Genomic DNA, 23,183 nt, shown 5'->3' with positions numbered 1-23,183 from the left:
TGGCCTTTGATGCATGTATTCCACAACGCAGCATCTCCCACGATGCCACAGTGTTTCCCACACCAGCTAATCCCTATGAGGTAACACGTTCCACTCAATTGTCTCGGCGCCTCCCTTCTTGGGCGAACCAAGATAACATGCAAACACCTCCAAGTACGACTGCCCTCTGACAATCGCGGCCACGGCCACCTTGGTCTCCATGTGATGCCATTTGGCACACAAGTAGCAACTGAAGCATTCCATGTTCATCTTTATCTAGTTCCCCAAAGCTATCCACTCTCGACTTTTGTCATGACTGACAAGAGTCTGACGGCCACTATTATGCTCACCCACTCTTGCGTACAAGTTCCCTTTTCAACAACAGCGCCCCGTGCGACTTACACTGTCACTTAGACAAACTTGAACTAGTGAACCAAGCATAAAACCTTGACCTCTCGATCAAACCTTGTCTCATGTCAATGAGTTGTAACTCTTTTGTAGCACCTCTCCACAATTGCACGTGGTTGTTGTCTTTCTAGCATCTCTGAACTTAGATTCGAAGCAACCATAACTTGTCCCCTCTCTAGGATATCCAGTATTCCCACGAAGAAGAGCAACCAAGTCTCATCCCGTATCAGCCTACTGATCCTTTCTAAGTGACTAAAAGGCTCAACGACATATGTCTAAGCATCCAGACCTTTCTGGTCCTTCTGCACGCCTACATCCTTTCTAGGATGGGCCAACCAGGTTCACCCCAACTTGAGATGAACCTGGCTCTGATACCAACTGTCACGGGCTGACATTTTGACAGCGGAAATGCCTGTGCGGCACCTTGACTCCTCTGAGCCAAGGTCAGCCTTCCAACCATTCGAATAACAATGGGCACATTTTTCGCGCGACTGTGTGCCTCTGCACACTTCCGTCTCTCGAACAACTCTCGATGAGTCATGCTCTCAAGCATCTATGAGTGCAATCATGCATCAACGCTATATAGCCAAGACACTCACACTGTCCATAGGTTCTCGCTATGGCAAGGAAAATCCCAACACCAATGCTCACCTAGACATTCGCAAGTCAAGGTAGCATGTGTGGCTAAGATCCAACACCAAGCTGATGTGCCAACACCTCCCATCATGTCCCATTCGATACTATCCGATTAGCTCACGTCACAGACCAAGGACTCTCATACGTCCATGGTCCAATCCTTAAGGCACCATACCATCGTGCATGTTGGCAGGCCCTCGAGATGTTGGAGATGTGCCCTGAAAGCATATGTAGTAGACATTGTTTTTATGAAATAATTAAATAAATGTTATGCATATATTTTATGGACTATATTATTCTATGATAATATTATGTAAATATCAGGAAAATTCCTAAGTTCATGAATGTAATCTCAAACACGTATTAGTACGAGAGGATTGTGTTTGAGATAAATGAACTTGAATAGTTCGCAGTAAAATAAAGTTATGGAATCTTTAGATTAATTACTGCAAGTACGGTCCACTAGTATTATGAATACATGTGATCTAGATCCGGATCACTAGTGTGGTAGGACACTTTAGTGGAGGTGCTTTATATATTAGAGAATATATAGAACTGGACCAGATATGTTTATTAATACTTAGTTAAATACCGTTTCGAAGTATTAATTAAATATATCAACTGATGATCATATACAAATATATCTTAATCCTGAGGTTACTATGAACTCCTGTTTATGTTATATGAGTTCTTTGATTCACTTGTTAGGGTCTGTCAGAATGATCAGGCTAAAAACTTTTGTTTTGGGAACTCATTAATATAGATGGCTGGGGACATAGTATACAGATATGGAATCTATACCTTCTCGCAAGAGATTGAATGATGGTTGTCTTAAGAGTTGACTTTTGGGACTGAAAGGTTATTGAGCTCAAATTCATAATTTAGTTATGAATTAACCTTCACTAGTAGAGTCAATGGTACTTAAGGAAACAAGACATAATTAAAAGGGTAAAACGGTAATTTTATTCCCGATTAATTATGAACCATTATTAGAGGGTCAAGTTGTATGCAATGATTAAATCAATGGACGCTTTATGATTATAAAGTACTCAGTAAATGAAATGTCTATAATTATAAGAGTTCAATCTCATATTTATAGTGGAATAATCATGAGATTAATAAATTAAGATTATTTAATTAAAGAGTTTAATTAATAATCTCAAATTTATTGGAGCTTGGAATTATAGGTCCATAGGTCCCCATAGCGGCTCTATCAACACTGTTCAAGGTAAGAGTTGATATGAAAAGAAAATAGTTTAAAGACATATTTAGGAAGAAATTTGTTCTTCGGGCCAAATATGCAATTATATGATAATGGTGATTAATTAATTAATTACAAATTAGTTGTAGTTAACCAAATTAATTAATATTTAATTATTATATAATTTTCGAAATTATATTAAATAATTAAATTAATTTCGAAATTTAATTAAATAATTAATTAATTATAATTTTTGAAATTATAATAAATTAAATATTTAATTTCGAAAATTTGGGTTTAATTAATTAGTAGAATTAATTAAATATCTTTATTTGAGTGGGAGAAAATAATCTGATAAGTTCAAATTGGATTTGAATTTAAAAGATTAATATTTATTCAAATAATTAATTATATTTGATAATTAATTAAAAAGATAATTAATTTGAATTCAAATTTGAATTAGTTATCAGGTTGTTAGATCTTATCTGACAAAGAAATTTGAATAAATAATTAAATAAAATTTGAAAAACAAATATCTCTAGAAATTAGGAAGCTACACGTTCACACACAGTCCATGACTGTGTGTGGCGTGTAGCACCAGTGTTTCTTCAGGGATGGGATTTTCAATTTTATTTATTTAATTAATTAATTAATGGATAATTCGAAAATTGGTTTTTGGATTTTTTCATTAATGGAATAATTAATTAATTAAAAATTAAATTGTAAAATGGTTACAGATTTAATTTTTAAATTTTGAATTTTTTCTGTTAAGGATGACTGATCAGAAAATTATTCAGATAAGATAAGTGAAGAGAGTGAGACTACTCTAAACATTCGCTCTGTGAAAAATAGAACGATAGTTTTCTCTCTCCCTGAAAATAAAGAACCAATTCTCAGGCCTATTCTCTTGATCTCATGAGTTGAGTACATCAAGAAGAATCACAAATAAACTATCCTTCATTCTCTAAGTGCCCACACATTTCTTGAGGTGTAGAGAACGCTTTGGAAGATCTTGGTGTGAATACGTTTAGCGGCTTGGATAGGAAGATCGTTCTAAATACGAGAAGATAGCAAGGACACTTGATAGGCTTCAAGAGGTATGATTTCTATCACTATCTTGCTTATGATTAATGTATGTATATTAATGGATCCGCATATTTAAAGGTAGTTTAAATATGTTATAAAAATTTTGTTGTACACTGGGCCAACAACACCACCTTTCCGATACGTATAAGGAAACTCGTTCCTAACACGAGACTGGCTGCCAGACTAGTAGCACACACTGGACCTCTGTCCTGCTCAAGCATAGTGCACCCTCCAATGCTTGCATGCTAACAAGTCCCACGAATGACTTCCCGTGCCATCTCGTGTCGAGATTCGTGGCCATGGCGCACCACGACATCTCTCGAAGGTTTGGGCCACGTTCCATGCAAGCGGCATCCCAGCAAGCCAAGGGAACCATACCCTTAAACCTCTGGCAGCACACTTCGATGCACTACGGGGGCGGCCCGGTAATGTCCATGAGTACTCCTACTCATGAAGACATATGAGTCCCCTCGTGGTCCTCATATGCCCGCCCTACTAGTCCTCCCAACTAGTAGTAGCTCACTTGACGCTCCTGCGCCAGGGGGTGGTGGAGAGCTGACACCAGGTGCTCCCCCTACAAAGAGCCTTCTGAGCTTTTAGCCTTCTACCAGGAACATATATGATTTTTGCTTGGGAGACATATTTGGCTTCCACCTTTCCAATTCTCTGAATCTCCCAAATCCAAATGTACCATTGCGTTCATTGACCCTTCAATATGGAACCTACCAAGCCCTGCCCATTTCCGGGCAATATTGAAGATATTTACGAAAATGCCACTGCCGTACAAACTAGGCATCAGCATGCTCACCAGCCTGCACCCTCGCGTGCGCATCTGACCGAGCGCCATCCTAGCTTGTAACGTGCCATCAAGGCCAGCACGTTACACGGTGCACCACGCTTGCGCCGCGAAGCCTGGGAAAACTTCTGAAGCTCCTAGGCATTAGTATTTAAGCAGGCCATGGCTCGAGCCACAAAACCCATAAATGCCACCATTTCTTTGCGTTTTCCCCTAGCCCACAAAATCTCACCCACTTCAGCCCCTATTCTCATAATTAAACCCAGAATTCACGTCTAGGTAACTTAATTGGTATAAACATCTCAAAACTCATCTCATAACCCCACTCAAACCTCGAAATCAACTAAACTTGAACCTAAGAAATCACACCAAAAATTACAGCTGAAACTTAGAAAATTCAGTACCAGAATTCTTACCTCTGTGATAATTTTGGCCTGACCTAATTCCCAAGCATCTCAAGCCTCTAGTCCTTCAATCCCTTAGCCTAATGTCCTAAAAAATCTATCAAGCCTCCAAGCGCCAAAGAGAGGGAGAGAGAAAAACTTTAGAGAGAGAAAGTTTTGTTTTCTTTTATGTGATTCTAGAGTGTTGGTCTAGCTCTATTTTCAGCTGCCTAAGTCCAAAAATGCCTAAAATACCCTTAAGTCTATCATAATCCTTTAGTGTCACTAAGGGCAATCATGTCATTCACCATATCCCGCTAAGTCCTCGAGTGTTCCTATAATTTCCCATTTAATCCCTGACACACTTAAACAAACATTAAATCTCTACCCATTACCCGGTAATTCCTGAACACATACTATATGCCCTAAATACCCCTAGGCTCCTTCCGAGCCGGGAATTTGACCCCGTTGTGACTATTTAGCTATTCTGCTCCCTAGGACCATCTCGGATCGAACATTACATATATAACACCACAATCTCATGGTATCAATCACAACACACATGTATATTGCATTTATGCCCTCAATGGGCTAAAATCACAAATATGCCCCTAGTAAAAAAATTGGGCCCACATGCTATTTAATTCACCTAAAAATGCATTTCTAATCAAAAAACCATTTAATTCACATATTAACATAATTAAATCAATTATTTCCCTCTCGACACGCTAGTCAAGGCCCTAAGCCCTATTAGCAAATTTGGGACGCTACAACTATCCACTCCTTACAAAAATCTCATCATCAAAATTTTCCTGAATAACTCGGGATATCAATCCCACATATCAGTCTCAAGCTCCCATGTCGCCTCTTCCACTTTGTTGTTCCTCCACAGAACTTTCACTAAGCTTCTCGTTATAAGATAAATCTTGATCCACCTCCTTGTTCTCATAACTCAGCACGTGTGTAGAATCCAATACATACTTCTGGAGCATGGACACATGGAATATGTTGTGAACCCCTGATAAGGCTGGAGACATCGCCAATCTGTAGGCTACCTCTCCAACCCGTTCCAGAATCTCAAAGGGGCCAACAAACCTAGGGCTCAACTTGACCCTCACTCCAAATTGTTTAACCCCTCTCTAGGGAGAAACTCTGAGAGACACGTGATCACTGACTTGAAACTCTACGCTCTTGCGTCTCAAGTCTGAGTAACTCTTGTGTCGACTCTGGGAGGCGAGCATTCGAGCTCTAATCTTCTCAATCGCCGTATTGTTCCTCTGACAAACCTCAGGACCTTGATACTTCCTCTAACCCATTCCATCCAAATGGATGGGCGATTTGCACTTCCTCCCATACAACATCTCCAACGGAGCCACTCCGATAGTCGCTTGATAACTATTATTGTATGAAAACTCAATCAAAGGGAGATACTAACTCCAAGTTCCCCCAAAATCCAGCACGCAGGCTCGTAACATATCCTCTAGTATTTCAATCACCCTATCAGACTGTCCATCCGTTTGAGTGTGATATGTGGTACTAAACTGCAACTGTGTACCCATAGCCTTCTGTAGGCTCTCCCAAAACTTGTAGGTGAAGGTGGGGTCCCTGTCGTATACTATCGACCTCAGAGGCCCATGTAGTCGCACAATCTCCTTCACATACAATTTAGCGTACTACTCCACTATATAAGTTGTCTTAATAGGCAAAAAGAGGGCTGATTTGGTGTACCTATCCACAATCACCCACAAAGAATCATACTGTCCCACTGTCTTCGGTAATCTAACCATGAAGTCCATGGGGATATCTTCCCACTTCCACTTTTGAATCCCTAAAGGTTGCAGCAACCTTGGTAGCCTCTGATGTTCACCCTTTACCTCCTGATATGTCAAACACTTGGCCACATAATCTACCGCATCCCTCTTCATTCCTGGCCACCAATACAAGGTTGTCAATTATTGGTACATCTTCATCGTACTCAGATGTAAGGAGTATGAGACTCATCCAAAATCTCTCGCCGGATATCAGAATCCATCAGAATAAAAATACGACCCTTATACCTTAGTAAACTAATCTCCGAAATAGAAAAGTCCTTAGACACTCCGGCTAAGACATTCTCTGTGTGCTCCCTCAACTAGGGATCCTCCCTCTGTGCTTTTTTGATCCTCTCAAGGAGCATACACTAAAGTGTGATATTGGCTAGCTGACCAACTACCGATTCAATTCTTGCTCAGGTCATCTCTTCAGCTAACGTCTTTGATATCTGCCTCGAACTAAATAACTGACATGGGCCCTTCTGGCTCAAGGCGTCGGCCATCACATTGGCCTTCCCAGTATGGTATAGAATGTCGCAGTCATAATCCTTTACCAATTCTAGTCAATGCCCCTGGCGCATATTCAGATCCTTCTGAGTAAAGAAATACTTTAGACTCTTATGGTTAGTGTATATTTCACACTTCTTGCCTTACAAATAATGCCTCCAAACCTTTAGTGCAAATACCACCGCTGCCAATTCCAGATCACGGGTGTGATACCTCTGCTTATACTCCTTTAGTTATCTCGATGCGTAGGCTGTCACCTTTCCAGCTTGCATCGTTACACACCCTAAACCATGCCTGGAACACTACAAGAATTTTGAGTAAATATTACGGTAAGATATTACACATTTGTTAAAGTATTATTATTGATTTAGCTATAAAAATATATGGGCTGAAATTTTTGGTGCCAAGTGAATTACTAAATGCTGCCTTTACTTTTTATTTTTTTTATTATTTTACACCACTCTCGTTCTCTCTAAGCTGAAAGGAAAAGATAAAACAAAAACTCTCTTGCTAAATATGGGTTTCTCTAACACCTAAATCCCTCATTCTCACCATCTAGCTTCTCTCACCATCCACCAATTCTATTACTAGAAAAAGGAGCTCAACAAAACCACACGACAACCTCTTTCTTCTCTCACGATATAACTACCCACCCTCTTCCTCACGGTGTCGTTCTCCTCCACCAGCGGTCAGGTAGGTCTACTCCAACCTCACAAAGTCGCTCTCCACCCCATCGGCTCGACTTAGCAAACATCAAAGGTACTCTTTCTTGTCCTGACCTCACTCTAGTAAATTTTCAATCGTCCACCCCTGGTCAAGACAAGTACGTTTTCACATGGTAGTTTAATGTTCTGTTTGTATCCCAGGAAACTAAACTTTTTATGGTATTCCTGTTTGTTTTTCCAATAAAAGCTATGAAAAGAAGAGAATAAATGTTAGTGAACTGGTATCATGGAATTTGGTTTTGAGATTGTCACCTTTGGAGTAAGATAATGAATAAGTTGCATTTTCAGCCCCATTTGGTATGGATAGATAAGAGCTTTTCTCAATAATATTATATTTCTGTCTTATCTCTCTCTATATATACTCATCAATGGGTTCTTACTCCTCAAACTACTACTCATCGTAAAACAATTAACGATGTGACCCATTAGCTCAAACTTTAACTTGATCTTCAATACATGTGCATAACAAGTATTGAGTGCAAATGGATCAAAATGATTATGACTATAATCATCTCTACTGATAGTGTTGTGAATCCTTAATCAAATACAATTGATCAAATAGCTTAAGATCAATCTGATAGAACTTTAGACAAAGAAAATTAAAGAACAGAGGTGAGAAGATGAAGAAGAGAGTTTGAATGAAATAGCCACTTTCTTTATTACTAAATATCAATCCACATTACAATCTTGAAAGCCTTCTATAACAGTTTGTTTACAAGATTACAGAGCTAATACAATGTAAATTGACATTAAAAATAACCTGTACAATGTAATGTCTATTTATAGACAACTATACTTAACTAACATTACTAAGAAGAGTAAAACAGTTAAGCTGTTAGTAATTGAAATGAATAGGTCAGCATAGCTGACTGAACCAATTCATACAGATAGTATTAGTAATTTTCTGAACAACCAGATACTACAACATGTAGCAGCTTAAACATTTCCTATATAGTAGTTCCTAGATGTTGCAATAGAACATTTCAATTATCAAGTGTAATTGCTCTGATGCATGGGCATATGCTATTTGCAATGCATATAAGTAGACTATTATGGATTTAATAAAAAGCAACCCATTATACTTCATATACATCTTGACCACTACAGTTGCATCACACCTTATATAGTTAGTTGCTAAAATACTAAAACCAAACTAAATCACACCTTTATAGTTCAGCAGAGATATTCATCCACAGAAGAGAATCCACTGAGAGTCAAAGTAGAGTCCAAGCCTCACTATATTTAGGCACAAAGGAAAGAAAGAGGAAAACTAATAGTCACAATAGAATTAGAAATTTATTTCAGAAAATAGATTCAAAATTATGATCCAGAAACATAAACATGAAGGAAACTGTCTTTCTATAACTGTGTACAAAAACCATTCTCCCTTCTAATAGTACAAAAACTAGAACCAATATATAAAACTAATAATTAATTCTAAGATGCAGTTGGAATAACCTGAAGAGTATATATGGTATAATACTACCTATACATATTAGGTCGAACTGCTCTTTCAATAACAAACTACTCTCCTTGGGTTTTATATTTGTAATGAAATAGTACCAAATAAATCCTCACTTATTATAACCTGATGATTACTTTTCCATGAAACAGTTCCCATTCCATGTATGAAAATTATCTTATTCCATTAATAACATGGGTGACAACAGCATGTTCCTAAAATTAGTTCACTAACTACTCTTGCTCTCAAAACAAAGGAAAGAAGAAGAAAAAGTAAACTTTTAAACACATTATAAACAATAGACAACATCTAAAGATGTGATAATATATAATAATGTAAAGACAAGAATTGATCAACAATTATATCATAAGGATATCATCAAATCATTTTTATTAAAACTTTAAAAATACATTAACTCAAAAATAAAAATTCCCAATAAAACAAAAGTAATACATATATATCAGTACATGGAGAAACCAGTTTAAATAATTAAGAGGCATGCATATATGTATATATATATACATATATATAGTACTGACCAGGTGTAGGAATGTAAGTGATAGGAGGGTACACTGTAGGACCCCTCCCTCCCTGTTTATTCTAAGCCTAGCTAGCTGCGTATGAACACATATGTATATGTTGCTAACATTGTCTTATCTTCTTCTCTGTTTTTCAAATAACAATAATAATGCAATACAATTTTATGAGATTAGTGAATAGTAGTTTGAGTAGACAATTATTAAAAAATAATACATATAGTAAAAAAATTGTAATCATACACGCAATTAATAATGTAGAAAAAAAATTATAAAATGATAATGACTCGATCTCTTTGGTATCATCATAGAACATAATTTTTTTGAAACATTTTTTTTTGGCCATAAAATATGGCAATGCGAGCTTTTTACACTGAGTTTTTAGAATTTGAGTCATAAACACAAACACAAACACAATTAAGAATAGTACTGGTACTTGCTAACATAACTCAATTAATTTTGTGAAGATATGAATGTGTATATATATACACTATGTCAGAATAACGTGTTATTTATATTCATTAAATCAAATCAAAGCTTGGGTTGATTATCTACAAAATTTGGATTTTTGAAATGTTTTATTCAATATCTATGTGTCTTTGAGTGAAGCCCAATTAGTTGTGTTTCTTTTGGTTTGTGTGAATGAAGTTCATTTTTTCTATTTAGTGGCTATAGTTTAGGTATTTATTAAGATCTATTTAATACTTTAAATTTTATTAACTAAAAATACCCAACTATTATTGAAGCCATGTGAGTGCCATGGCCATTTTAATCTCTTGGGGATAAATATTCCCCTGTATTGGTTCTGTTTATAGGATTATTTTTTTCTGTCGTGAATCCACTTATGAATCTGTGAGCACCAATAATTTTTATATTGTAGATTGTATGGTTAATCTCATCTCTTTTTTGGCAGGTGCCTCTCTATTATGATGGGATTGGGGGCATGTGTTTGTCATTAAAACTTTCTGACTCTAGCCAAACACCTATAGAGTTATGGATTAATTTGAGTTGTAGTATCGATTATAGTTGTTCTTTCACTAATATATGCATTAGAATCAATGGTTTTTTTTTTTGTGCATTTTTAGTTTCTTGAATTCATATCAACTCAATGATATAAAAGGTAATACTTTACTCACTTTTTCAGTTTCTAATGGTTTATATATAAATAAGCCAATCATGCACTCCTCCATTACTAATATAGCTTAGAAAGTTATAAAAAGGTAAAATGTTTCAGTGTAAGTTGGAAGAATTCAAAAACATATTTTCAAAATTTTCAAATATATACATGTATTTAGCTATGCATTTATGCCCATTCCATGTATGTAATAACATTATTTTTTTTGTAATAAGCATCTTTATTTATTTTTGTTGATTATCGATAGGATATGGACATATATAGATATATAGTGGATGTTTTTGGAAAAGTTTTCCATTTGGTAAATTCTTGTTTATTCCTGCATCTGATTGATGCTAGCTGCATCATATATGCACGTATGCAATACAAGCTATCTTGGAATAAATCCTTATATTGTATTCTATAATTATATGCTAAGAATTTTATTAATAAAACATATCTGTTTGTTTATTATTATTAGGCACATTTAATTGTTCATGAAATTGTTTAAAAATCATGCTTTAATGTTTAATTAAGTGCTTGTTCTTTTTTTTTTACATACAAGTTGATGAAATATGTCGGTTATGTGTGTCGATATCTGTCTATGAGTATGTATTTAAGAGTTTTGTTGTTCTTTTTCTTTTGTGAGCTCTAGTTTCCAAGGACTCTGTAGTAGGTTTGGATATTTTCTTGGTTGTAAGAGTTGTAATTTTTTTGAATTATCACTCCTAATTAAAGGTCCAATGATGTTGATAGTTCATTAATTGGTATGTAATTTTGCTTTCATTTTAGTGGCTTCATTGGATTTCAAATTGGAAGGAAACTTTATTTACAACAGTTTGCAAGAGGTATGTTCTCTTGCATTTTTGTTAAAATATTTTGCAAATTTTAGAGGAGTTTGAATATCTTAGATATTCATCCATAGTGAAGTAGGTCCTGAGATTATTATTGTGTGTTGCGGTGATAACGGAAGGTTGAGAACTTGTGTGCCTTAGTGAAGTAGGATCTGAGAAATTTGTGTGTTGCGATGAGATAAGGAAGAAAAATTGTGTGTTGTTTGAATATTTTGAATTGATAATGGTAGATGGTTGGTTAATAAATATGGCTGGAATGTTTATATAGAACCGAGGCGTTTTCCTCAACTGAGGCGAAACGCAGGTATAGTATTTTAGTCCTAAGTCGAGTCTTTTAAACCCTAAAATTCAAGTTTTGCATCACTACTTTTCACCATGGTAGCACAAATCTATTAAGGCATACGATAATTAAAAAAATTAAAAAAAGACAGTAGTATAATATGTAATTGTTATGAAAAAAATGTAAATAGGAGAAACATAAAAAAAATAGCTAGCAAATATTTATATGAGAAATCATACGGATAAGCCTTAAAGAAGTAAATATCTACAACATTTCTCTAGAAAAATTATATATGAGGATGAAAAAAATGTATAATAGAAGACATAAAAGTAGATCAGCTAGCAAACATATTATACATGTTTTATAAATATCGTATATATACACCAACATAGGAAAGAAAACATACATAAAAAATAAAAATATTTGTTGACCTTTGACTTGAAAATGAATATATGACTGAGGCGTATGCCTCATGAGTTTTCTGCCATTTTTTTAAACCATGTTACAGATGAAGCAAAGCAAGCATGATCTTAAGAATTTGTGAAACCAAATTCTACATATCATATATATAAACTCTGTCATTTTGCTTGTTTAGGTGTTTTTAAATGGAAGTGAGTTAATCTTTGATGTGTACTTTGTAGGTTTATAAACAATTCAATTATATTTTGGTTGATACAATTATGTATTTACCATTACATAGTCTTATAAAAAATTTCTTTTTGTTGGTTAGAACAAGACCAATTAAGTTGGTGATCATGTTGGATAAAAGTTGGCTATGCTTCAGTAGGTAATAAGAATTAGGGATTTAATTAGTCCCAGCTTAGTAAAATTATTAACTTACTATATGTAACTACTAATATATTATAAATATGAACTTTTCTTTGAATTGTAGAGCCTCGGATGAGTATAGAGAAGGCGCTAAGAATTTTGTAGAAATGGCAGAAAAGCTGGCTGGTTATCCCGAAAAGTTATTGTGTCCATGCAAAGTTTGTCGAAACTTAAGTCAGCAATGTATTAGCATTTTGTATGAACACTTAGTCATTTATGGGATTGATCCAACATACAAAATCTGGTTTCATCATGGGGAAGAATTATCAAGACATGATGATATAGAGACAATGGAAACCTTTGATTCTTACAACTTGTTTAGGGCTACAAATATCGATGGTTGTGATTTTGAAAGTCATGTAGAAGGTCATGATGACACTTTTATGGAAAAAATAGAAGATGCCGACACTCCATTATATCCACAATGCACTAAATATACTAAGTTATCATCAATTATTGCATTGTATAAGCTTAAAACTACTAATGGATGGTCGGACAAAAGTTTTGATGAATTGTTAAAGCTTTTGAAAGATATGCTTCCTTTAGATAATATGATCCCCAAGTCTATGTACGAGGTTCGAAAATTTCTTCGATTATTTGATTTAGGATGTGAAAAGATTCATGCATGTGTTAATGGTTGTTGTTTGTTTAGAAAAGATATAGAAAACTTGCAAGAATGTCCAACATGTGGAACTTCACGTTGGGTGTCAGATAAACTGACTAAAAAGGTTTAACATGGTGTCCCATCAAAATTTTTAAGGTACTTTCCTATAATCCCTAGGTTGAAACGAATGTTCATGTCTAAAAGAATTTCAAAGGAATTAAGATGGCATCACAACAATAAAAGTTGCGATGGAAAAATGCGTCACCTAGTGGATTCAGCAGCATGGGAGCTAGTCAATGATAAATGGCCATCATTTTCAAATGAAGAGAGAAATATTATACTTGGCCTTTCCACGGATGGATTTAACCCATTTAGTAATTTGAGTTCTAAGTATAGTGTTTGGCCTGTATTGTTTTTCATGTACAACTTACCCCCATGGTTATGCATGAAACAGGAGAATATTTTATTACCAATGTTAATTCCAGGACCTAAACAACCTGGGAATGATATTGATATATACTTAAAACCTCTCATAGAGGACTTGAAATTATTATGGAATGAGGGAGTTGATGCTCATGATGCATTGGACAATACAAATTTCAAGTTGCGGGCTATTTTGATGTGGACAATCCAAGGTTTTCCAGCATACGGGAACCTTGCTGGTTGTAAAAATAAGGGACGTTTCATTTGTCCCTTATGTCGTTATGGTACTCATTCAGAGTGGCTAAAACATAGCGGGAAGTTTTCATATCGAGGTCATCAAAAATTTCTTCAAGAAGACCATCCATTTCGGAGTAAAAGAAGTTGGTTTGATAGAGAAGAAGAGCATGGAAATCCACCAAGAATCATGAATGGGACTACAATTGTTGAACACCTTAAAGATTTTGTGAATGTTTGGGAAAAATCCACTTCAAAGAAAAGGAAACAAGATGATTCAAAAGAAATGTGGAAAAAGCGATCCATATTTTTTCAGTTACCTTATTGGAAGGTTAGCACATTCTTACTATTCATATAAAAGATATTTGTGTAAATTATTTTCTTTGGAGGAATTTCATTAGTTATTTCTTTTGCAATTTTTGTAGGAATTGTATGTTCGTCACAATTTGGATGTGATGCACATAGAGAAGAATGTTTGTGAAAGCATTTGTAATACATTGCTAGATGTTGCTGGAAAAAGTAAAGATGGACTAAAAGCTCGCTTGGATTTGCAACATATGGGTATTTGGAGTGCATTACACCCACAAGAGAAGGGGACTAGAACCTATCTTCCTGCAGCTTTACACACACTATCAAAGCTTGAGAAAGAATTATTTTGTAAAAGGTTATTCTCATTGAAAGTACTTGATGGATATAGCTCAAATATTCAAAATTGTGTCTCAATGGAACAATGCAAGCTCATGGGCCTTAAGTCACACGATTGCCACATTTTGATGCAACAATTACTACCGGTGGCTATAAAAGGATTGATGCCAATGGGTCCAAGAGATGATATAATGAGATTATGCTTATTCTTTAATTGAATATGTCAACGTGTTCTTGATAGAGAAAGCATAATGGCATTAGAAAATGATGTTATTGAAACTTTATGCTTACTAGAGAGATTCTTCCCACCATCATTTTTTGATGTCATGATTCACTTAGTGGTTCATATCGGACGAGAGGCACGACTATGTGGACCAGTCCAATTTCGATGGATGTATCCACTTGAGAGGTGAATCACTAAAATTTAATTGTTTTGTTTATTCTTATTAGTTTAGGTGTGATTAATAGACGCATGAAGATATTGAAAGATTATGTCAGAAATCGAGCAAGGTCTGAAGGTTGTATTGCGGAGTGTTATCTTATAGATGAGTGTGTGAGCTTTTGTAATGAATTCACTTACCATTCAATTGAACTAAACACAAAAGAAGGTCGAAATGAAGAGTGGTCAAATGATGTGATACTTGAAGGTCATCCAATTTCTAAGAGGAAAGAAATTATATTGATAGATTAGTTGTTAGAAATTGCACATCGATACATTCTGTTAAATACATCTGTTGTGGAGCCTTTTCTAGAGTAAGTGTGTGATATTAGAAATTATTATTTTTTATATTAAAAATGTAGTAATACTAACTCATTAGTCCTATAAATTAGGATTCGCCTAGATGAGTTGAAAAAAATGAACAAAATATATGAGAGAAATAGTGGATTACTTTGGAAGAAACATATACAAACTTTTTCAGCATGGATGAAGGAAAAGGTAAATTAATTGCAAACTAACTGGTTCATATGAGTTGTTCTAATTATCATTCAGAAAATTAACAATGCCATACTATAATTTTTATAGGTTCCTATGCATTCCTCAAGTTGTGATGAAACTGATTTGTTGAAATGGCTAGCATATGGACCCAGAAAACATGCATGCTTCTTACACTAGATATATTATCAATGGTCAAAGATTTCAGATACATGACATTGAGAAGTCCACACAGAATAGTGGTGTCTCAATTGAAGCAACAACTATGTGTAGATCTAGTGCCAAAGATGTATCTCAAGTTCCTAATTTAGTTTCATACTATGGGGTTATAAGGGAGATACTCTTGTTAGATTACTACATAGTTCAGATTCCAATTTTCAAATATGATTGGGCAAATGTCCCTAATGGTGTTAGGGTGGAGGATAGTCTTACTTTAGTTAATCTACACCAAAGTCAATGATCTATTGGTAGAGACCCTTTTATTTTAGCCTCACAAGCTAAACATGTCTTCTACTCAAGAGAACATGATTCTTCCAATTGGTATGTGGTGATTAGGGCACCCCCTAGAGGATTTTATGACATGGAAAATTATGATGATAAGGAATTCATTCCTATAACGTCTGAAGTTACTGAATCTAGGTTACATAATGTAGTGGAAGATGATCAATATGTTAAAGATGATTGTGAGGGTATATTAGTTTGATTATTGTTGTGTTTTTTTGTAAATTGTAGAAGATGTTGCACTTGACACTTAGAATTTTTTTTTCTTTGCTGCCAAGAATGACTGTTTATTTCTTTCTTTCTGACTTTTATTACAAGTTTTTTTTTGTGATAATTGATAATATGTTGCTGTTATATATGATGATCTTTTGTGACTCATCAAAATTCATACTAATTATAGAAACAGTTGATCAAAAACTAGTCAAAGAATTTTCCAAGTACAAGATATGACACCTCCATCTACAAAAGGAAAGAGACCAAAGCACATACCTACAGGAAAATTAGTTAAACTCCTCAATGAAAAGAGGAAGAGCTTTAGACTAAATTTGGAAATGGATAAGGTTGTTGAAGAGAGATATACTAAGGATGTGTCTCTAAAGGAAAATACATGACGTAGAATGATTGTAAGAGATGACTCTTCTGATGAAGAAGTACCCATCTCCCTGTGACAAGGAGATCTTTTAAAAATCTATTTGAGGTTGAACAACCAATAGACTCTCCTGAAAAAATAGTGAGACCACCTACTAATGGTCCTTCAAAGAAAATGATAAAAACAAAACCAATACTTGAAACTCATACAAATGACCATGCCATCTCACGAACAGCCACAAGAAAATCACAACTCCTACAAATCCCTGAAAACCCAAATGAAGCAATTGTTGAAAACTTGCCACACGAACAAGAACTACCTGAAAAAGTTGTTGCACCTATTACCCAAAAGAGAACTAGAGGCCCTACTAAAATGAAGTCTATTGCAATAGACGTTGATGGTCGTTTGGAATTTAAGTTTAACTCAAAGGGACAACCAATAGGTGCAACATCAATATCTTTGTCTTCATTTTTGGGTGCACTTGTTAGGGAAATTGTACCAGTAACAATAAAAGATTGTAGGAAGATTCCTCTAGGAATGAAAGAGGTCTTATGGAAATCTATTCAGGTATATATTTTAATCATTATAAAAATATTATTTCAATTTATGAATATGAAATTCGTTGAAATTCATTTACATTAATACTATCCTATCATTATTTTTACTAAGCAAGATATAAGGTTGACAAAGATTGGCAAAAGAGCTATATATTCAAAAGTATGGCAGATCTTTAGAGAGCTTCAAAATCAAGGCTAGTTACTAAAATAACAAAGGAACCAAATGAAGAAGCAAGATTGAAACTAAAACCTGATAATATTAAATCAATGAATGAGTGGAAAAGTTTTCTGAAGGAAAAAAATAGTGTTGAGTTTAAGGTATTTTATTCTTAACATCTTATAACCAAATATATTTATGATTGAAGTTTATAGTTTAATGTCTCCATTAACTTTATATTCTTAGGCTACAAGTGAGAAATACAAAAAAATACGGTCAAAGCAACTACCCCACACTTGTAGTCGTAAAGGTTATGCAAGATTGATTGATAAATTGGTAAAGCCAAATATATTTACATTTGTTTTATTATGGAAATTGGTTTAGATATTTTTTTAACTTATTTTATTATTTTGATAGATGAGCCATAGTGAAACCAAAACACCACCTTCTAGAGTTGATGTTTGGACCAAAGCACATAATAAGAAAAATGGTGAACCAGTAAATTCATAAGTGGCTGAAGCTTTTGTATGCACCTTGCCCTTTCAAAATCATGTGACTTTAGTTTTAACTTACTCATTTGTTTGAATACATTTATTGATACTATTTATTTTTGAAGGATTTGGTTGAAGAATATAAGAAAGATCCTGCTATGTCTTCAACTACAAGTGTTAATGAAGATATCCTCACAAAAGTCCTTGATCCTAAAAAAAATACATACATGAGAGCTTTTGGAAGAGGAGTTACTCGGTCAAAGTTGCAAATTGTGTCAGAAAGAGATGACCATATGATGATGATAGAAGGTCAATGCAAAGAGTTGACAGATGAAATGCAACACATAGAGCAACTCATTGTTTCTTTAACGAAAAATCAAGTAAGTATTTTGATGCTGAAACTATATTGAAGTGTCATTGATAATTATTTGCTTAGATTATTTATTTAATTTTCATGTGGCTGAATTGCAATAATAACTAAGATTCATGTTTAGTTTTTAGGTTAGTCTTTACTTTTGTATTTTTTTTAAATTTTGATGTTGAATTCATGTCTTGCTATTTTACTTGTAAATATAATACATCTGCTCATAGTGAGGAGCAATCAAATGCCAATGTTCAATCAAATTCTCATGTTCATTCCACTCAAGTAATTATGATACTAATTATGTGAAAATGATAAAATTTTAAACATATAATATTCAATATAAAATTAGTTACTGCTGCAGAATTTGTTTTATTGATATATTGTTAAAGTGTCAAGAACCACACATTTGGCTCCAAATGCAAAATATTAGATTGGATTGGATCTGGAGAAATTATTGCAGAAAGGCTATTTTATTTCAAGTGACCCAAAGGATGAGGTTCACCATGTTCCTCTTAGGCCTAGTGCTATGAAAGTGGGGATAGATCTTGTGAGAAAGAATGATGCATTTCTGTGGAGGCCTTCAATAGTTATGTCTACTATATAAGATGCTATAGGTAGTATAATTGCATGGCCAGTTGATAAAGTCACAATTAGGTAATTAACTTTTTTTATGTACTCTTTTAGTTTACTATTAACTTTAAGTTCAAGCATTAATTACTTAAATTTTGTTGTAGCTAAGCAAATGGACTCACAACAAAGACAAGTGCACAAAGGATGATAAATTGAAGGATGGAGCAAGTTTCATGCATGGTTTACTTTTGTGTGTCTTGTAATGTTTCTGTTTTTCATTTTTGAAGTAAAAAATGTTCAAGATTATAAAACTTTATTATGTTATGCTTTCAAACTTAAGTTAGAACTAAGATCTCATGAAGTAGACACATTGATGGTTTGAATTAGTTATTGCTTAATGTAACACTTATGATTTATCAATCTATTGAGAATTACATTTTATGATTAATTTTGATTTTTTTGGGTCAAAATACAATAATGAAAATCTTTTAATTAAAAAAAACCTTATAAGTATACTTATCAAAATAAAATTTAAAATATATTATCCACACTAAAGTAACAAAATTTTATTACTATATGTTATGATTTAGAAACATATTATAAGCGTAACAAATCGTTATGATTTATATAATATAACAAACCAAAAATGCTATCAAAATAATCAAATGTAACAGTTGAGAAGTGTTATGCAAAAAGTATAAGATTAAACTTCAAATTTATAACCAAATAATATAACTAAATGTTATTATTTGAATATTATAGCAACTAAAAATGTGTTATTGAATAGTTTAAGATAACATCGAACATAACATTCGAATACTGTTATAGAAAAGACAGGACTTTTAATAACAGGGGCTATGTTAGCGTTTTCAGAAGCATTATCAATACTCACGGTTAGCAGTTTTTAAGTGTTATGAATACTGTTTTTTCTTGTAGTGGAAGCATCATAGTAGACTACGAACTTCCCATTATCTGACGACAGACTCAATACTGGAGCGGTGATCAGTCGCCGCTTCAACTCCTTGAAACTGTTCTAACATCGGTCTGTCCAGACATACTTGGTCTTCTTACGTGTAGCTATTCTGGAGAATCCCCCAACGAACCGCCGATAGTACCTTGCTAATCCCAAGAAACTCCTAACCTCTAATACACTGCTCGGCCTGGGCCAATCCCTCACTGCCTCAATCTTGCTTGGGTCCACCAGAATCCCCTCCTTACTCACATTGTGGCCCAGAAATGTTACTCGGGAAACCAAAACTCACATTTTTTTAACTTAACGTATAGCCTATGCTCTCTCAATTGATGTAGTACCAAACGAAGATGCTGCTCTTACTCATTCTCTGATAGAGAGTACACTAGTATGTCATCGATGAATACTATCACAAACTTGTCCAAATAATCCCTAAAGACTCTATTCATCAAGTCCATAAAAGTTGTTGGGGCATTGGTTAATCCAAAGGACATGACCAGGAATTCATAATGACCATACCTCGTGCAGAATGCTATCTTTAGTATGTCCTCCTCTTTAATCCTTAACTGGTGGTAGCTTGACTGAAGGTCAATCTTGGAGAAAACCATCTTCCCCTGTAGCTGGTCAAACAAGTCATCGATCCTAGGTAGTGGGTACTTGTTCTTAGTGGTCAAATTGTTCATCTCTTTGTAGTCAATGCACATCCTTAAGGATCCATCCTTCTTCTTGACGAACACTGGAGCACCACATGGCAAAAAACTCGGTCTGCTGAATCACAAATCCAGTAACTCCTGCAACTGAATCTTCAGTTCCTTCAACTCTGCTGGAGCCATTCTATAAGGTGTCCTAGATACTAGCTCCCCCCCTGACGCCAGCTCTATGACGAACTCGATCTCTCGGTGTGGTAGCAACCCTGGCAAGCCTGCTAATAAAACATCAGGAAACTCACATACTAATCATCCGGTCCAACCGAAACAATCCTAGAGGTATTCATGATCACAAGAAATCCTATGCAACCTTCTTACATTAGGTCTCTAGCCTTCAATGCCGAAATCATAGCTACTCACGGCCCACTCACCATCCCCACAAATACAAAGGGTATCTCCCCTTCCGGTTAAAATGTCACCATCCTCTGCTTGCAGTCTATCATTGCCCTGTACTTTAATAATCAATCCATCCCCAAAATCATATCAAATTCATCCATCACTAGCTCAATATAATCCATAGATAACTCCCTATGTCCATCTCTATGGGTAATGCTCTAACCCATCTCCTTGAGACTACCAGTTCCCCAATTGGCAAGCCCTGAATCCCCTAGCATACAAATCACCAGGTCTACACAACCGATCTATCACTCTAGCAGATACAAATGAATAAGTAGCCCCTGAGTCAATCAATACAGTAAATGAAGAACGACACTAGAAATTTGACCTGTCACGACCGTGGGGCTAGCCTCAGCCTTAGTTTAGGTCAAGGTAAATACTCTGGTAGGAGCAAGGTTGTCGCTCTACTTCGGTTTTTCTTTCCTGGCTTGTGGGTAGTCTTTCCTCAAATGTCTTATACTCCCACAAGTAAAGCAGGCTCTGATACCATTTTTAATGCCCCACGTCACTATGGCGTCTTCCTGGAACCTCTCGTACAAGGGCTCCCACCTATTTTCCATTGCAGGCTAGGCTGGTACTGGTGCCATAGCCTATGGAATTTGTAACCCGTTGCCCCGAGGATGGGCCTGTTGCCTTAACTCTCGAAGCTCTTCTTCTATTTGATGAAGTCTAGCTTCCATTTCGGCAAACAACTGTTGCCAGTTTTGTGGGGAAGGTGAGGGTCTTGACCTTGTTTGGCATCCTCGGCCTTATTGCTGCGGAGTCGGATCGATCACCGAGGCAAAACTACAATATGCTTGCAATCAATGACAGCGCACATTAGGCATGATAACAACATCCAAAAATCCACCTCCTTGTTTTATCAACAGATCAGCACATTGCATTTAACATATAACAGTCAAGGGGGCGATGCCCTAGCATCAAGCATTTATAAACACATTCATCATGCTCTATCTATACATTCAGGAAAACAAGGCAACTTAAACAAGCAGTTAAGCATATAGTTCCTTAAATACCAACCAACCCTGAGTCGAGCATGTCATTGGCACCGAGCGTACATGTTCAATCAATCTCCAGGAACCATAAACCTTGGCATGCTCTGATACCAAGTTGTAATGCCCTACTCCCTTAGAGTCGTTACCATGTGAGTTATAAATGTGCCATTAACTCACTAATCGATGTATTATGTTAAAAAGTGTGATTAAATTGAAATAAAGACTCATTTGACAACATAGGATATAAAAATTTGAACAATCATTAAAATCATAAAAGTTATACATTTGGGATCCCAAAATACTATTTAGAAAATGTATTATAACTCAAAAATATAATTATGGTCGACCTAAGCGACAAAACAATTCTTTAAAATACATTTCCCAAAATAACCATGGTCGTGGCAACTAGGTTGGCCGAACATGTACCCGTTGCTCCACGCTCTCCAACTCATGGTTAGTCAACCTTTCCTTTTTCCTTTACATGCACCTGTGAGTCGAAGCCCAGCAAGAAAAATCAATGCATAACAAATCACACATATAAATCCACAATATAAGGCAAAACAGCCAACAGACTAAACACATAGCGGCCTACACCAACCCAGGTGCTTTACCAGGACCTGGGTTCACGGTTTTCACCGAGAGGGTGGATACAACACCCTTGGAGGGTCTCACCCTAGCATCTTGCACTCAGCATGCTTAACGCCGCTCCCGAACCTTTGTCATACTCGACCTTCCCTATTCTCGGCCTTCACCCTTTCTGGCCTTCACCGTATCTGGCCTTTGCCGTTTTCGGCCTTCGCTGTTCTCGGCCTTTTTCTGTTCCCAGCCTTCACTGTTTATTCATTAACATGCATAACACAACATAGCATTCACAAATATTCACACATATATTAAACAAAAATAATAGGGCCATGTCCTAAAACACAAAAAATATGGCCATACCCTGCTCTAGGGGTACAAATAGTTTTCTTACCTGTGTCTCAAGCTGACAAGGTTAATGCAATCCAGAGCACGATCCCCGAATCCAAGATCTGATGTAAACCTAGTCACAAATCATCCATAATAACAATCTATCAAGCCCTAAACTAGATAAGAAATTTGGATTAAAACACTAGCCTTCGGGACCTCGAATCCTACTTAACTGGGTAGTAGAATCCTTCTCGAGCCTTAACATTTGGGTTCCTGAGCTGAAAACCCTTAAGTAGACAACATTTCCCATTTGAGTCGCAACCCAGCCCTTAACGGCCGCGGCGTGCTCAAGTCAGAGAGCATGGCTTTCTCTATTGAAGGACACGGGCCATAGTGTGCTGTGCCTGGGCAAACTTCCGAGGCCCCTAGGAGTCAGTATTCAAGCGGGCCACGACGCCTGATGAACAAGGTCGCAACTCGATCCTCAAAACCAATAAATCCCACCATTTCTCTGCGTTTTCCCTGAGCCTA

The 23,183-nt window shown here is 35.6% G+C and overlaps 1 protein-coding gene across 1 annotated transcript; it reads left to right on the top strand.

Moving 5' to 3' along the window:
* Positions 1 to 12,713: 12,713 nt before the first annotated feature.
* On the top strand, positions 12,714 to 15,203 carry LOC133832664 (uncharacterized). Its single transcript, XM_062262975.1, has 4 exons — positions 12,714 to 13,334; positions 13,665 to 14,198; positions 14,293 to 14,531; positions 14,963 to 15,203. Exons 1-4 carry the CDS (start codon positions 12,714 to 12,716, stop codon positions 15,201 to 15,203), a joined length of 1,635 nt encoding a protein of 544 aa, XP_062118959.1.
* Positions 15,204 to 23,183: the final 7,980 nt, after the last annotated feature.

The sequence above is a fragment of the Humulus lupulus genome, chromosome 4 (assembly GCF_963169125.1).
Source record: "Humulus lupulus chromosome 4, drHumLupu1.1, whole genome shotgun sequence".
Taxonomy (NCBI): Eukaryota; Viridiplantae; Streptophyta; class Magnoliopsida; order Rosales; family Cannabaceae; genus Humulus; species Humulus lupulus.
The sequence above is the reverse complement of the archived record's forward strand: the minus strand, read 5'-3'. Positions and strand labels throughout refer to the sequence as shown.

What these genes read in the sequence shown, in the direction of transcription:
- LOC133832664 (XM_062262975.1), top strand. Translation starts at nt 12,714, where the DNA reads ATGGCAGAAAAGCTGGCTGGTTATCCCGAAAAGTTATTGTGTCCATGC. An exon ending in CAGATAAACTGACTAAAAAG is followed by an intron (nt 13,335 to 13,664) that starts GTTTAACATGGT and finishes TGCATGAAACAG; the next exon opens with GAGAATATTTTATTACCAAT. An exon ending in TTCAGTTACCTTATTGGAAG is followed by an intron (nt 14,199 to 14,292) that starts GTTAGCACATTC and finishes CAATTTTTGTAG; the next exon opens with GAATTGTATGTTCGTCACAA.